This window comes from Danio rerio, chromosome 6, assembly GCF_052040795.2.
Source record: "Danio rerio strain M-AB ecotype USA chromosome 6, GRCz13ab, whole genome shotgun sequence".
Taxonomy (NCBI): domain Eukaryota; kingdom Metazoa; phylum Chordata; class Actinopteri; order Cypriniformes; family Danionidae; genus Danio; species Danio rerio.
Genome location: NC_141026.1, coordinates 26,551,087 through 26,569,400, shown reverse-complemented (window position 1 = coordinate 26,569,400; position 18,314 = coordinate 26,551,087). Strand labels below are relative to the sequence as shown.

Sequence of the window (18,314 nt, the reverse complement as noted above, 5' to 3'; positions counted from 1 at the left end):
CTAAATGAACTGCGGTGTGATATTATTACAAAAATAGAATGTATATATTTATATAAAGACACAAATATTTTGCAAAAGATCCTCCAACTAACAATATCATTGCCGTCTGTTTTATATTGTTAAAAATGAAATGATTATTTGAGATTACATAGAAATATATGGAAACAAACTAAATATTGTAGCCATGAATTAAGAAATGGTCTATGACTAAGAGCTGATCACATAAATCATGATAACTATAAAGTTACTGATAAAGACATTGTTCTAAACATCTTGAAAAAATGGTTTGACCATAGGAGAGAATGATTAAAGACATACATGGAGGCTACATATACAAACCAGGGCTGCGTTTCCGAAAACCATCGTTAGCCAACTAAAGTTTCAAGTTCTGTCATTACAAACTTAGTTCACTGATTTGTTGTTTCCCAAATCTGTCATTTAATGAACATTTGCAAACTGCATCACAAACTTGTATGCTTGCAACTACACCTCTGGAGCTGTAGTTAGAAGCATAGTTCCTGGCTGAGTTCTTTTCCCAGTTACCCCCTCTATGCCCTATTTATTTAGAACATTCTAATATTTAAACTTGGAATAATTTTAAAAAAGCATTAAAGTAATCTCTCTTAAGTCTAATTTGCTTTTAAAGTATTTTTACATTTCAGTTTTAGTGATCTTCATGTTTACAAGTGCGATTTGAAAACATTAATGGTATTTTGAACACAGCAGTGGCTCATGACGAAAGCTATAGGTGACCTATTATTCAAAAGTGGAATTTACGTTACGTCTTTAAAGCTTGTGAAAATAAAAAAAACATAGCATTAAGTATCTTTTATGTATATGACATGAGCCTGTTGGTTAGAACATTTCTGCAGTGGTTTGCATGTGTCAAACTGTAAAAGTAGACTTAAATAAAATAAATAAATAAATAAATAAATAAATAAATAAACAATATCCTTCTATAATAATAAAAAAAATCATTATCCTAATCATTATTATTATTATTATTATTATTATTATTAAAATAGGATTAGTTTTCTGACAAGTAAATATTAAATTTCATTTCTTAATAAATAGCCTCCTTATTTATTTATTTATTTATTTATATGATTTACATATGATATTAGAATACATGTTAGCTTTTGTAAGTGATTTTATGTTTTAGAATAGAATGTGGAATATTCTCAATAATATATGTAAAGGAAGCAAAGGCTCTATCTGTGCCATTTACAAATAATTTAATTAATATGGAAAATGAGTGCATGTTTTAAACAAAACCAATATTGGATTTTATTTTTTTAATGTGTGTTAAACAATATAATTTGCACAAAGAAATGATAGGGTTCTTCTCCAAAGAAGTTGTTACTCCACCCTGTTTAGAGTATCATTATGGATGTTTTACGTTATAACTAACGTGGTTAAAATGATAGATCTGCAACAGAACCACTATGGTTTTGGTAAACACTCTTCACTACATCGTTCTTTTCCCGAACGATGCATCGTACTATGATAGTTCAGCAGCGATTTACTGTATGTCCTTGTTTGGGAAACGCACCCCAGGCTAACAATTTGAAGCATACAAATAAAAGCATGTCAGACATTTTCTTTGTTGTTTTAAAATCACCACACTGACTGCATTTGCTAAATGTCCTGCTTGATTACATATATTACATGAGCTGGATTCACAGGTCAGATGTACTAGAAATGTAGCACAATAAGGAACCACAGGGTAATGAAAAAAGAAAAAGCATAAACTAAAAATAAAGAAATCTTTATTGGCCCTTTAAGATTAGAAAATGATGCAAGCTGTATTCAAACTTGTATTTTTAAAATAGCATGCCACAGTTCCAATTTGAATAAACATTTTGACGTTCAAATTAGAACACCAGATGTCAATATTTCTTAAATAAACAGATAAATAAACGAATGAATAAATAAATACATTTGTTTGTAAACAAATGTGACATCGCCAGCTACTAAGTTTTTAATCATTTGCACAGATGTGTGTGAACGAGAATTGTTTTGCTAGTGTTAACACTTCAAACTAATTTTTTAATGGAAAGAAAAACTTTTCGGATTTTAGTTACATCACTATAACATATAATTAAATGTTATTTAAGATAAACTGACTGTGTTAGTGGCTATAACAAAGACTTTCTGGGAATTTAATAAAGAATTTAAAATAAATGGGCTGGTAATGGTTCTTTTTGTTTACATAAATTATTTAATATGAACAAACAACAGAAAGTACAACAACTAAAGTACTTTTTGAAACCAATTTAAACTACTTGCAGATAAAATTTTATTTTCAACTTCTATTTCATTCAAAAACATGCACACATTCACACTTAACTGTCTGTCTACTATAAGTTTGTTATTATTTCTTGTCTCTCCACATTCAGTTATGAATGACAAAAATCGCATAAATAATAGCCATATTTCTGTTTTGTGTGGTGAAGCCAAAGATAAATTTCCACTTGTGGACAATAAAGAAAGTAAAGTAAACTAAATGAGAGACAGTTGAACAACATAACCAGTTACTATGGAAACATTTTTAATGAATAAAACAAAGGAAACATGAAAGCTTGAAATACTACATAAAAATGAACATGAAAATGGACAGTTTGACCACACTTTCGTTTTTATATGTGTTGTGATTATGATTGTTAGGTAAGAACACATTGGCCTGTGCTTATTTGTAAAATATGACTTTATACTGTTTTCGCTATCGCTTGCTGTCTTGTTTCTCACTTACTCCATTCATTTTGAGGCATACATACATAACTCAGACACAAACATTTCAGCTTCCTCCATCTGATCCTTTCCTCAGGATACAACAGATGTTTTCTCGTGGGCCATGACTGGGGTGGCATCATCGCATGGCTCTGTGCAATTCACTACCCTGAAATGGTGACAAAACTCATAGTGCTGAACAGCCCTCACCCCTGTGTATTCACTGGTAAGTGCCCCATACATCTGACAATCAGACCTGTTCTATCATATCAGCCCTGGAGGCTCTGGTTTGGTTTTAGGGCTCATTAGTATGACCTGCATCATTCATAGTGAAATATTGTGGTTAGGCTCAGAGAATAATGGGGCTTTGCCCTCCATCTGTCTGGTGTGCACCAGCCTGGAGGAGCAGGTAATTACATGTGGGCTTCTGGCAGAGACACGGTACCCTCTTATAATAACACTTAGTACCCGCCAAGAGTGACACGTACATGACTTTCTTGTTCTTTTGGAATTTGTCTCAGCTAAATGGGGTTGCTTCAGTTTTAACAATCTTTTGCATGTTTTATGAACCATCTGATTCAATGTTCTTTTTGAAATAGATCTCATTACTGAAACATCCTTTGCCTAGAGACAACACTGCAAGAAAAATACTGTTAAAGACTGATAATGAAAACTAACTGCAATATAACAGAGTTTGGCTTATCAAAGATAGCATACGAATGTGGGCCACTTTAGGCAGTTATGCGGCACTGGTGGTATTCCTTTGGCCCAGACAAAATAAATGTGAGCCTGAAGTGGCCCATGCACATGTACAATAGCAAAAGGGGGCCAAAGATTCAAATTCATATATGGACCATTTAAGGCAAAGATTTGTCACGTATGGCAAAATGTAATGTGAATGTAAGCCTAATGTGGCCCAAGTGGAAAAATATAAATTTGGCCCAAATGATGGAGGACAAATGTAGGCCAAAGTTGGCAAAATAGCCCTGAACTTTTTAATATAAATTTTCTTTTGGGCTGCTGTAACTTTTAAGAACTTTGCTTAAAAAGTTTATTCATTACAGCTAAGTAAAAAAATATATAATTAAATAAATAATAATAAAATTGAGTGAGGCACAACCTGTGATGAAAAAACATAATTCACTGATGTTAACCAATGTTTAATCCATTATTAGAAGTATTGTAATAACATGCTTGCACATGCCACCGAGTTATGAAGGTTTTATAAGCTAAAAAAAGTTCTATGGTTCAACTTCTGCTCACAGAGACTTCAATAATCAGCGTATGAACCTCAACAACAGTGGCAATTAACAAAATAAACAAAACCCACAAACATCACAAAAAGGATGCTAAAAGTGACAAAATCAACGTCAACATAAACAGCAGAATTAACAGCAAAGACTGAAAACTGTAGCATATAGAATGTATTCATGCTGCAGTGCATGCTGGGAATTTTGTACTTTGCCACATCCAGCAAGTGTAAAGTGTAGGCCAGATTTGGGCCAGAATAGGGTCAGTTCTGGTTCATTTGGTTGAAATCTGGCTGATATGTGGTTTTGCTTTGGCTTATTTTTGGCCCAGATCTGTCAAACAGGAGCGGACCACCCTAGAGCAATAATTCCATTCAGTTTGTGGTTCAGATGTAAGTGTCTGGTGTGGGCTGGATCTGGGCCAGAATAAAAGCAAACTGTGGCCCAGAATAGTATTCATTTGGTTAAAGTCTGGCTGAAATGTGATATTGCTATGGCTTAATTGTGGCCCAGATCTGGCAAACAGGAACGGAGCCACATAAATTTTGTTAGCTGGGATATCAGTTTTATCATAAAGAAAAAACATTAAAAGGTTGTTCACCCAAAGAAAATGAAAATTCTGTTATTAGTTACTCACCCTCAAGTCATACCAATCCCTTTAGATCTTTAGTTCATCTTCAGAAGACAAATTAAGATATTTTTGATGAGATTGGAGCGTTCCATCATCCTCAAAAGACTTCAACGCTCCTGAGATGTTCAAAGTACAGAAAAGTACAGAACTAAAAACATTGTCAAAACATTTCATAAGCCCTATCATTTACACGACACAAGTGTTTTTTGCTAGTTTCAGCAGGCACAGCTATCATTTTCGAATCCAGGTTGTTTAAATAGCAAATGAATGTGTGCCTATTTATGTGCCCGTGCACATGCTGATGTAAAAAGAAGGTGTGTTAAGGTGGATTGTTGGCATTGCTATTTGAGGAAATTGAAATATAATATGAAATGTGGAATATAATGTAAAGTCAATGGTGCAGTTTTTTTTAAGATTGTGCTAGTGATATGCCTTTAGGTGGGTGCACAATACACATTGCATATTACACACTCACGAATGCGCAGCAGCACACAGACATCTTTATATGAAAATGTTGCAGATCTTTTTCCTCGCTTGTGAAGCACTCTTTTTTTTTTTTTTTTTTGCTTACAAAACTTTCTCTTAAGGCATGGCTTTGTATCAGCCCTGTCCCGTTCCATACGGACCAAAAAAGCTACCCATAGCTGAAGTTTCACAAACTAACTTCGAGAGGAGCACATGATATGATTGACTGCAGCTGGCCACCCATCTACATTCAGTAGTTAGCAAATCAGAGTAATCCAAACTCAGTATAAGTACTACTCTCTTATCTTCGTTTTCCAATGAAACCCTCCATCTACCCCTTCTCCTCCTTTCCTCCTTTACTACGGGGAGCTCTTAAGAACCACCAGATCTCGTAGTCCCCTCACATGCTCAATGGACCAGGCGGGAGCCCTGGGCTCAACTATCTCCGACCTCAGAGATCTCTCCCGGGACAGCATGCCAAACCTGCTAACAGTTGTCAAACAATATATAAGTGCAAACTCTTGAAACACACCAAATGATCTACAGCTGACTGAAATGACAGCACACATTTTGCACCTGAATGAGAGGATGTATCGTTCAGCATGTGCAAGGGGAAGTTATCTGTTTTCTCATTTTACAAAGGGAAACTAATGAAGATTTTTTTTTATTCTTTATAAGTTTGCAATGAAGATGTCTACCTATATAACCACCTAGAAATGCTTAGACATGTATTTTGAGGAAAAAGGGCAACAACTGGTGGTGTATTTTGTGAAGAAAGGTGACAACTGGTGTGAGGTCATTATTGTTTGGAACTGCTGGAGAATGAGTTTATTTGTAAAACAATGTGTATGTAAAACACACATATGAAGTTATAACTGTAAGAGGCTTTCAAGAGAATGAGTGACATATTATGACATTAATGTACCATGCCAATGTATGTAAACACTCAGACGAGATTGAATCTATGAAGAGAGAACTCTGATGTGAAAACAGTTGTTTGCATTGTAGGGAACAGGGCCCAGAATAACGTGAGCACCTTAAGATGAACCCCCCAGTAAAGAGAAAAGAGTTACAATGAGAGTGGGGAGAGAAAATCTGTATAAATATTTTGAAGAACACAGACACTCTGGATTTGTCCTGGGGAGAGACTGAGATGGGTTTGTTCTGTCTCTGTTTTTTTTTTTTTTTTAAACTCCAGACTTAGTTTGATTCATTAAGAGAAAAGCCAAAAACCACGACAAAACTAGAACCTGTCATTTGCATTTACAAACCATAAACTTAACTTGAACCATTTGATTAGTTTTGTCACTTCCGTTTTTGCTCTTGTTCTCTGATTCATTACTAAAAAACCAATTATAGCACTCTCTTTCACCAATGAAGAAATGCCGATTTTACTATCTGAATTGGGCTGACTCTCTTCAATGTTAACCTGATGAGAAACAAAATATGGAACACACCAAACAAACTAGCCTGCCAGATACTCACCAATGGCCCAACATTACCCAATGACTGACCGTCTGCAGCCTATTTGACAATGTTTTTGGTTCCTTCTATAAACTTTTAATGTCTTTGGACCATTGTCTATGGAGGTTGAGGGAGCTCTCCAGTTTCATCAAAAATGCATTAAAAAAAATATGAGGGTGAGTAATTAGCAACAAAATTTTTATTTTTGGTTGTCATTTTTACAGTCTTAAAATGTAAACAATTTATAAAAAGCATCCCATAATGTAAATAAGTTGTCATTTAGTTAGAATATGTCAATAATCTGACAAAAAGCCTTGTAATTCTAAGGTGACGATATACAAAATGTCTGTTTTTGCTTTATCTTGAAAAACGTTTATCATTTGTTTAGGTTTATTCACTAACAGAAGAGCATAATTGTCGATGAAAATTAAAAATGAAAATGAGCTTTTCTGAGTGTAGTCCCCGGGAGCAAAAATGTGTGTCAGCCGCACAGTGCACCACGCCAGAATACAAATGATTTTAAGAAGACTGCCAAGAAGCAATCATTTCACTCATTAATTCAAAAGCATGCTTTCATTATTAAGCATTTATTGGCATTTTATCTATGAGCTATGTGCTTAGAAGTGTTGCTCAAAGGCATTTTACAATGGATAAAGGGATAGCTCTCCAAAAAACACTTCCAAATCCGTGTAATGCAAAAACAAAACAAAATCATATTATTAAGAATGTTTTTAAACAAATCATCTTAGTTGCATTTTACTTTTAATTAATTGAAACCGAGATATATTATTTGTCATTTTTTTACTTTTCTCTCTCCATTTTTCTCTTCTTTGCCTAGATTATGCCCTTCGACACCCAAGTCAGATGCTCAAGTCAAGTTACTACTTTTTCTTCCAGTTGCCATATTTCCCAGAGCTAATGCTTTCCATCAATGATTTTAAGGTAAGATCGATTTAATATGTTACAAAGTTGTTTGTTTTTTAATATGTTTTCTTTTATTCAGTATACAGATTCATAATGATGAAAATTGACAGCAAGCAATTGACAGTTACTATGGTCAAAAACAAACCAAAAATCACCTTTATTTTATTAAATGTATTTATGAACTGCCAAATTAACACTTTAATAAGAAGAAAGTTTAACAAGGTTTAAAAAATTTATAATTTACAGTTAATTTATATATATATATATATATATATATATATATATATATATATATATATATATATATATATATATATATATATATACATACAGCATGAAATTACTTTCAAAGATATCGTACTGTTAAGTAATTGTATGTAAACAAATATAAACTGAGCAATACTAGTGTGAAGACTATTTGATAATACAGAGTACTGATAACACAGAGCTGACTGATAAAATCAACATCAAGTGTTGTAATAACCCATCCTTTTGGTTTATTTCATTCATTTGACCTTCACAAAAGGTTAAATGATCAGAATCAGAAAATAAAAGTGATGGTGCTGTGAATAAGATGGACATGAAAGCTGTCAAGCATATACATTTTATAGATCATATTTCAACTTTGTATTTGGTTTATACTACATCCGTTGATCAGCTTTTCTGCCCAGCATAAATCTGTTTGTGTCTGAATTACTAATACAGAGTCAATCATGAGGCCAAGTTTATCCATCTGTCTTTAACACACACAACCGAGTCATTATGAATCAGCTCGTGACGCTCAGTCACTAGTGTTAGTGTGTTGATCATATCATTGATATCATGCATTCTACTTGGTAACTCTTCTTTACTTCTTGTATTCATGCCTTAAAAATACTTGCCCAGTACCTAAAAAAAGTTATATGTCATAAACATATACAAAGCAAATTATTGTTGCAGATTACATCTCTTATTCTTTTTAAAATTGGTTTGCTCTTTTAATCAAATAAATTATATGTTATGGTATCATAAAAATAAACAATCCAAATCAAAAACACACTTTCAGATGTCACTTTATTTTGATGGTCCGTTTGTTGAATTTAAGTTACCTTGCATCTACATGCTAACTAATTCTCATTAGATTATAAGTAGACTTTTAGGTTGGGGTTAGGGTTAGTGTAAGTTAACATGTACTTGCAAAGTTTCTTATAGTCAGTTAAATGTCTGTTTAGCAGCAGTATCAACAGATATTAAGCAGACAGTCTACTAATACTCAAATGGAACATCAAAATAAAATGTTACCCAGTTTCAATCATGGCATATTGTTATCCCAAATCATGTTTACTGCTGCACATAAAAGATTTTGCTTAAAGTCACTTTGAATTGTTTCAATTGCTGATGCGAATGCAATCAGGAAAATGAGCCTTGGGGAAAACGTTGTGCTCAGGAGATTACTTTGCTGGTTAGTTCATATAACCGAATTCCTATTTCTATCCATTTCGAAAGGCCCTAAGTACACCTAATATAAAATAAGACCAGAGAATGAAGATGAAGATGCATCTGTTTGATCAATATTTAACTGCATTTAGTTGTCAAGTACAAAAAGAAATAGTACTACCTATGTATTTGAACTGGACACTTTCTTATAAACAATTAATATTTCTGAGAAATGTGCAATTCTGAGCATGCTTCAAGAGTAATTGAGTAGGCATGACAAACCACCTATACGATTCACACCGTTTTTTTCCCCTCTCAGTATGCACCAGACACCTTACAAACATTCCAGATTTCTGAGAAAACATTGTGCAATTCTGAGTGTGCTTCGTGCGGGTGAGTAGAAACCACATGTAGGAAACACACTCTTTCCTCTTTCCTTTTATATCCACCAGAAACTTTCCTACAAACACTCAGGTACAAAGATTCAATCAATTAAAATAATGAATAAATGAAACCTGCTGAACTAACTTAAACTTGTTGTGGCATCTATATGTTGCTGCTCTCTAGTGATTCTTTTACCCTCATTTGTTAGTTGCTTTGGATAAAAGCGTCTGTTAAATGAATAAATGTATATGTAAACTCTGACTCAGCTTATTCAGCTTTCTCATCGCTCACTAATGTGTTTTCACAGGCACTGAAGAGTCTATTCACCAGCCGCAGCACAGGCATCAGTTGTAAGGGCCGCTGGCTCACCACAGAAGACCTTGAAGCATACCTGTATGCCCTCTCACAGCCAGGGGCCCTCACTGGGGCTCTTAACTACTTCAGAAATGTCTTCAGGTATTAACTGTGTCTTATTTAAAAAAAAAATATTATTACCAAACTGTGTGTTTCATCATTGATTTGTTGGTGTGTTGACAAGAAAAAAGTGGACAAAACAGACATATTAAACACCAGATGTGAACTGTAAGACACATCTTAAAACCTGGTTTTAACAGGGCCTCTTAATCTTCTTTGACAGCCTACTTTGCTCTGATTTGTCAAACTGTTTAGACTGACGTGACCTGAAAAACAAATACATCTCAACAAAAAATGAATTTTTACAATATCTGAATTTCAGTTTCAGAAGCTTTATCAGCATCACAGCAACAGTTGTGTCCATTTTACCTCATCAATTTGAGTCCTCATCCTTTAGTTCAGCAGGCAAAGTGGACTACGTTTTGAGGTCTCGAAAACATCCACAACATGAACCAAACACTTCCAGCCCTCATCTGTTACTGTTATACATGAGAAGATGAAGTTTGCATAAAGTTAGTGATGACCATAGGCACTGTGCATATCTTAAAATTGTGTAATCATTTCTTTATATTTGGAGACAATGACTTTTTATTATGCTATTTACATGAGTTAAATCTGAAAAAAGCACAATTTTGGTACTCTAAAGCAATAGCTCAATAGCCATTTAAACAATGTAATGACATTTTTAAGTTATGCAAAGTTTAACTTAATATTTTTAGTCATTTTGATTGATGCAAGTTGAAACGTTAAATCAGCAAGAAAACAGTGTATATATATATACATATATATATATATATATATATATATATATATATATATATATATATATATATATATATATATATATATATATATATATATATATATACTATGCTATTGAAGTTCTTTCCATTATCGGAATGGCATTGAATAATCCCTGTGTTTTGTAACCTCCAAAAGCTCAGGTTAATGAATGCATTCTGAAGCGATACAGCTGCCAGTGCCATGTATGAGTGATCATGAGATCATGATTTAAGACATATCATGTCATTGTACTTGAACTGAAACAGTTTTAGGTAAACATGAATGCACCATTTTAAGTGAAGTTTATTTATAAACTAATTTTGAGAGGATCACGTCCTTGTGATTGCTTGCAGCCGGCCTCGCATTATTTAATTTATGATTCACCAATCAGATGATTCCTAAGCCACTATAAATACCCTAAGTTCCAAATAACAGCCATCTTCGTTGTAAAGAATTCCCCCTCCCACCCCTACTCATCCTCCTTTCTTAGATGGGTGGCACGGTGGCCCAGTGGTTAGCACTGTTGCCTCACAGCAAGAATATCACTGGTTCTAGTCCTTATCAAGCCAGCCGACGTTTCTGTGCGGAGTTTACACGTTCTCCCTGTGCTCATGTGGGTTTCCCCCGGGTTCCCCAGTTTCCTCCCACAGTCCAAAAACATGCAGCTTAAGATAATTGACTAATCCAAATCGGCACCATAGACATGCTTCTAGTAAGTAGTCATCTCTTAACAGCAATTACTATCTGTGCTACTACAGCAGAGGAGTTCTCGAGATCTACCAGAGCTAAAACTCCCCTCTTGCCTTGCAAACGGGAGGGAGCCCCAGGCTTGAGGATCTTATGAGCTCAGGGCTCTCTCTCGGGACAGCATGCCAAACACGCTTTATAATCAATCATCAGCTAAGTGTGAACTATTGAAGGGATATTTAAATCCAAAGCCAAAACTCCAGGTTTCACTTTTGCTTCGTATCCACCTACGTTGCACTTTGTAACTCAATGTGTTCTATGTAACCTTGCTCTTGATTGAAAGATGCCCACTCAAATTCAATTGATCTTCATTGGCATGACTTGCACAGTATTGCCAGAGCATTGTCCATTACATTAATAATGAATAAACAATTATACAATACATGAAAAAGGAAAACAAGAACAGACAATATAATTAAGTAAACGGGGACATGTATTATTCCTGTAAAGTAAATAAGTAAATAGAATTAATAAATAAATATTTAAAACATTGTTTTAAAATAAATAAATAAATAACCTTGTACAAAAGTTTAACATGTAAGAAATGGTCTTGTTTTAGTTTTGTCCACTTACTGAGTCTTTATTTGTGGCCGGCTGATACATATCTGTTTATATGTCCACTCTTGAAGTCCTTTAATTTGAGGGATAGACCTGAAAAGTCTTTGAAAGATCCTTAAACTTGAAGTTAACCGTGTTGTGAGAACCCTGATCCTAATAACATAATTTAATTTGAATGAATGAATGAATGAATGAAAAATAAATAATAAATAATATAAAAAATGAAAAAAGTGAGAAAAATTATATTAAAAAATATTCATAGACATGCAGAAATAACATCAATAAATCTATATCATCATGACTTATATAGATAGAATGGGAAGTAATTTTGCAATTGCATATGTCCCTGTCAAGATGGAGAGGGATTGATTTCATGCTCCCTGAACTGTGCATGAACAGCCTTTAACTCGCTATCAAGCAGTAATGATATTCATTGAGTTCAGATCAGCATCAGAGGGTCTGCCGGGTGTATTTCTGTGGTTAATAAACAAATGGGTGTTTTAGTCTATTTTTAATACACCCCAAACAATTGTGGATGCTAATAGTCTTTAATGTAGGCTTTAATTTGCTGGCGGGGTGCATGTGGTTGCAGCATGTGAGACGTGCATGCATGACTGAGTCCTCCATCTGCTCCTGCAGCACACTTTGATTATGTCTCAGGACAGAGCTAAGCTGACTGTGTTTGTGTGTGTGTGTGTGTGAGAGAGAGAGAGAGAGAGAGAGAGAGAGAGAGAGAGAGAGAGAGGGAGAGAGAGAGTAAGTGAGTGAGTGAGTGTGTATGTGTGTGTAGGTGGGCAGGTGGGTGTTTGTAGGAGGGCACTGACGTAACATTTTCTACAGAAACTGTTAATACAGAAGTCCATATCAGAGATGTCTTGTACATGTTCTAACCTCTATTTAACTACACTGTAATCCCGAATAAGTTGACAAAACTCAAAAAATTTGAGGTAATCAGTTACGTCAAATTTTTTAAGTTATGAAATTATCTATTTTAAGTAAACAGAAACATTAAGTTTTGAGTTTGTTGTACTCATGCAAGACACTTCACCTAACTTAAAATAACCAAGTTACTCAGCTTATACGTTTTAATTGCAATTAACTTAATTGTTTTAATTTTTCCAAACTTTAAATACTTAGTCACCCAGCTCATACATTTTAATACCAATTAACTTAATTGCTTTAATTTCTTTCAACTTTAAATACTTAAATCACCCAGCTCATACATTTTGATAGCATTTTTTAAAATTAACTTCTCCATCGTCAGTTTCACAAATAAAATTAGCCATTATTTTAATCTTTAAACCCCATAAATCTGTCAAAATAAATCTGTAATTTAAAACACACAGACAATACCATTTTAGACATTTATTGTTAAAGAAAAAATGTCCAACAGTACTTTCAAATTTGTCTCCTATGCAATTACAAATGTCTTAAAACGATAAAAACTATTAGACATAAAGAGATTGAAAATGAACACTATTCTGAAATGAATAAAAATTACCCACAATGTAAATATGATATCAGACATAAGAGCCTCAAGAAAAAACAACTATAAGTTTGATAAAATTTAATAATACATTAATAAGTGTAAAACTTACTCTTAAGGCATTCGTTAAAAAATAATAATAAGTGCACATTCTGTGAAGTGACTCGTTTAGTGTAAACTACACAGAAACTGTATATATATATATATATATATATATATATATATATATATCGTTGAAGTCAGAATTATTCGCCCCCATTTATTTTTCCCCCAATTTCTGTTTAACGGAGAGCAGATTATATATATATATATATATATATATATATACACATATATACATTGTAGCGAAGCAGAGGGAAAACAGCGACACAGTTGGATAAGTTTACAGACAAGTCCCCGGAGGGTGCTTTATTTACAACGTGAATGGGGTGTAAACGGTGCTCTTCTTCAAGGTGAGGTGCTCTGGTGCTCCGGGAAGTAAGTGAAGGACAGTGAGTAGTCGGATGTGGGATCGTCACGAGCTGGAGTCTGCTGTGGAGAGACAGAGACAAGCGTTAGCGCATGGAGTCATTGGGTGAATGAAGCTCATCTTCTCCTTGCGTGGGCTTGGTTTATATGCCTCTCCACTTGATGACGTCCAGCTGTGAACGATCCTGTGTTGATGATGGTCCAGCTGGGTTGAATTAGCGACCAGGGCGACGTGGCATGTGTGCGCTCGTTACAATATATATATATATATATATATATATATATATATATATATATATATATATATATATATATATATATATTCAGTCTTGGTTGAACTATGATTCTGTCATTTACTTATTCCAAACCTGTTTGAGTTTCTTTCTTCAAAAAAAAAAAAAAAGCTGAGACCTGTAACCACCGATTTCCACAGTATTTGTTTTCCTATTAGAAAGTCAGTGGTTACAGGTTGTCAGCTTTACTTAACTTTTGTGTTCAAAAGAAGCAAGAAATTCAAGCAGGTTTGGGACAAGTGAAGAGTTAGTAAATGACAGAATTTTACATTTGGACAAACTATCCCTATATATATATATATATATAATTAAATGCATACTTACCAATTAAAGGTAAATAAATGTTTTGAAGTTACTACCCCAGAGACAGTCTTTATTAAGTTAAAAAAAAAAAAAAAAGCTCTACATTAACTCATTCTTTAAGGTTTCCATGCTACGAGACTTTTTATTTTCCATCATCCATGCCAAGCAAAACTTTTTGCACAAGTTCAAAGTCCTTTACTATATATTATGTGAAGAGCATACATTAATCCATACAAGACAAGAAAGGTCTGGAAGTGTGCTGTGGGTGGTGTCCAATTCATTCTTCAGGACAACAGAGACCCTCAGTGAATGCAGGGCCAATAAAGCATCTTCAGTCAGCAGGATTATCAATCTAAAAATATAATTCAAGGATATTAATGTAAGGACAGTATCAAAATGACTGAGCCAATATTATATGATTCATCAACTATTCGTGATTACAAATATGTTAAGTAAAAGTTTTCAAAACTTTCATCTTTTCATTAAACATGCCTAATTGTGAAAAGAATGAATAAAGTCTTACCATGGTGTTCCTAAAGAATCTTAAAGTCACGCTCACGCAGCAAGACCAAAAGACCTCTGATAACAGTAGTCCGTCATGAACTGACATCATTCAGTTCCTGGAAATCAAGAATCAATTTTTTAAAAATTAAAAAAATAATAATAATTCAAATTATATTTTAATGTATACTTTAACACGTGACCCCAAACATACCTGCTCATCATAAACCTTTAAAAGATTAGCCAGGGTATCTGCTGTCTTGCCAGTTTTGGATGCTGTTTGCCTTAAAATTGTCATCAAATGAAATAGGTGGTGGTCCAGTTTTGCAAAGAATTTGTGGGGAAAATTCTCATTTGTAACATGTTGGTACTCTGCAAACAGCAAAAAGAAACAAGAGAGAATTTCATAAAACAAACCCACACCACAAAATATACAATTCTAGAAAAAATGTATTAATGTTATTATTATGTTTCATTTAATAATCTATTTTTTACCTCAGATGAAAACCAGGTATTGATCAGATGTTGAAAGCAGGATCTTCATGTTGTAAATTGAACTCAAGGTCTAGCTGAAGTTTCACTTTCCTTGCTGCAAAAGTATCATTGATAAATACACTGTAATATTTATTTTATCTGGATATGCCAGGCATAGTAGTACAAAATAAATATTTTACCCACCTTTCACATGCCTCCATTTAAGAACCGATCTGTAGTCAGCAACACCTGACCTTCAATTCTGTATGTACACAAAGTCACAGTGTCATTTAGCTGAGAGTGGAAGTAGTACAATTGCCTGATGTCTAACGTTAACCTCCAAAACGGTTAGCAATAGAGCTGATTATCATGTTAGTTGCTTTAATTCGATGAACACGGATTTAATTTAAACAGTATTGAAATTTCTAAAACTGAATAGGACGACAAAGAAATTTAAGGCCTGATTTTAAAAGCTAGAAATAACAAAACTTACCTTATTGTCTAATGATGTAAAAATATATAGACTAAAATATTTATATTTTTAAGATATAAATATATTTTAAGCTACAAAATTTGCACATCAGAAAACTGTCTTCTTTACCACGTCTTGAATATTTTGTTTTGTTATTATTTTATTTAATAACATAATTTTGTATTAATGTGTTATAGATATGCATACTTTGTTTTTTAGGCTGTTTATATTCTCTCCAGAGTAGACATTTTAAAAAATAGATAAAAAAAAAAAAAACTTTTATCATACCTTTAAAATACATTTGACCTAAATGACATTTAAACTCATTTAACTGATCGCATTAATCAGGTAATCATTGATATGCAGAGATGTCGTCTTAAGCGCGAGGAAAAAAAGTGTTGATCAGTGCTGGTGATTGAGGTAAAGTTAGTTTTATATTTACACATTCAGACTTTCTCCCTAATAATATAATTTCAGAAAGGTAATTTTTTGCATATTCTTAATGGTGAAATCATATTAGCAGCCAATGACTTTCAAAGTACAACATTGTTCAGTCAAAAAAAATAGTGCATTTAGTGTAATGTTGTTTTCATGTCATACTTGCATGTGATTTCAGAACGAATAGACAAAGAACCATGGTAAACAATTTATGGAGCGAGTCACAAGTTGTTACTAAATGAATGTATGAATATAAAACCAACTTTACCTCAATGTGGTAGTGTAAAATGAAGCTCTGCTCTGTACCTGCTCAGGTGAGGAGCGCAGCTTAAATGTTCTCCGTCAGGCTATCCTCATACATGGATCAGCAAGCAACAAGCTGCGTGTGACAGAGTTAAGTTTTGAGACTACGTTTTTGCGCGTCATCAGAAAATACCGTTAAGTGTTTAGGCGGAGATCATTTGAGTTATGATTAACGTTACGTTTCTTGCGCCTTTCGTTTCCGAAGTGCCAACAGATCGCGAAGATAATACCACAATTCACATACTGGATGGAGTTCAGCGCAGCGCCATGACATGCGGTTGTGAGAGCGCACGTCTCCATGACAACTTCAGCACAGGCTGAGAAAAGGCATACTCGCGCCAAGATTTAAATTTTTTTGAAAAATGTAATCTGCCGATTTTAAATATTTTTGTCTTTATCACACTCTGTTAAAATTCAGAGTTAACACATTACAACTAACGCTAACATTGCACTGATTCTAACTTTTTAAACAGTAATGTTAACGTTAGTTAGCAACAAGTGAGGCTAAACATGTTTTCTGTAATGTACGACATGTAAACGCACCCTGATTAACTCTACATTACATTGAACTGTTACTGTGATTATATTAATTAAAACATACATTTAATATTTCTTGGATTTGTAAATATTTTACTTACTGTAGTGTGAAGCGAGGCCGATCCGCCATCTTGAAAAAACGAATGAAGCATGAGCACGTACGTGAACCTGGATGACGTCAGACGCAAAATCACTAGTCTGACAGAATTTGAGTTAATGAAACTTTAAAGAGACATTTTGTATAGATTAAACCCAGCAGAATTGTTCACCTTACTTGAAAGATTAAATTTTTACAAACTCAAAAATAAGAAAAAGTTCTAAATACTCATCAAGGTTAATTAAGATAAACGAATTTTAATGATTTAAGTTAATAGAACTCAACTCAATTAATTAGTTACAGCATTAGGGTTTACAGTGTAGATTTAACAAGTATATTTTGTTTGTGGTGGGTTTATAAGACTGTTAGAAAGCTGCAAACATGTTTTTAAATATTACCATGAAGTATAAACCAACCATCTTTACATGTTATGTTAAGTTTGAATATTACAACTGTAATGTGAATTGACACTGACAACAGGGAGTGAGGATCCAAACGCAGGGTTTATTATGTAGAGATGGTCAGACAAGCAACAGTCACAATCAGGAGCAAACAGATAAATGTAGGCAAATCCAAAGTTTTAGTCAAATACACAGGCGGATGGTCAAAAGACAGGAAGCAGACATAAATAAACAAACAAAACAAAGGTCAAAAATATGGCAAAACAAGGCAAGGAAAATATGTCTTAATGTTCACAAAACTGTTCAACAAGACTCATCAACAATGTGTGTGTTTGTGCTGTTTAAATAGTCCTAGTAATCAGTTCATAAGTAGCTTCAGCTGTGTCTGTCTGCAATCATGAGGATCTAGGCCAGGTGTGTGAGTGGTACATGACTGGATCTTGTAGTCCATTTAATGGTGGATTTCTATGTAATACAGTGTGTACCAGCAATCTGCATAGGCTGGATCACTGGTGATGGTGACAACACTTTTTTTTTTCTTAAGAGGACTGAAATATTTTTTAGATATTAAAAATGTTCAAGCTCATAAGATTTTCATGCGTATTTAACAATCATATTTTAATGAAGCCTGAAAGATATTTCTTCGTCCATTAAAACTCTATTCCCCAAACACTAATGCTTTAAGAGAAGTTAGTTTTATTAGTTTAATATACGTCTTCTGAAGAGATATGATCTCATGAGTTGTCCATTTAAAATGTGCTGAAATTGATTATTA

The 18,314-nt window shown here is 33.8% G+C and overlaps 1 protein-coding gene and 1 long non-coding RNA gene across 6 annotated transcripts in view; one reads left to right on the top strand and one right to left on the bottom strand.

Annotated features, from left to right (window-relative positions):
* The window catches only part of ephx4 (epoxide hydrolase 4), a 34,395-nt gene that overhangs the window by 10,711 nt on the left and 5,370 nt on the right, over positions 1-18,314 (top strand). The window contains exons 4-6 of the mRNA XM_087257200.1: positions 2,828-2,956; positions 7,379-7,482; positions 9,572-9,720. Coding sequence (XP_087113326.1) covers positions 2,828-2,956; positions 7,379-7,482; positions 9,572-9,720 — 382 coding nt within the window. The remainder of the gene's footprint in view (positions 1-2,827; positions 2,957-7,378; positions 7,483-9,571; positions 9,721-18,314) is intronic.
* LOC147843520 (uncharacterized) lies at positions 13,630-17,186 on the bottom strand. Of its 5 annotated transcripts, none has more exons than XR_015493640.1 (8): positions 17,143-17,186; positions 16,508-16,580; positions 15,496-15,553; positions 15,313-15,406; positions 15,032-15,189; positions 14,840-14,936; positions 14,539-14,668; positions 13,630-13,783 (listed from the first exon to the last, which is right to left on the bottom strand). It is a non-coding gene; the product is annotated as an uncharacterized LOC147843520 (long non-coding RNA). The 5 variants fall into 5 exon arrangements; XR_015493641.1 differs by having other exon boundaries at positions 14,551-14,668; XR_015493642.1 differs by lacking the exon at positions 16,508-16,580.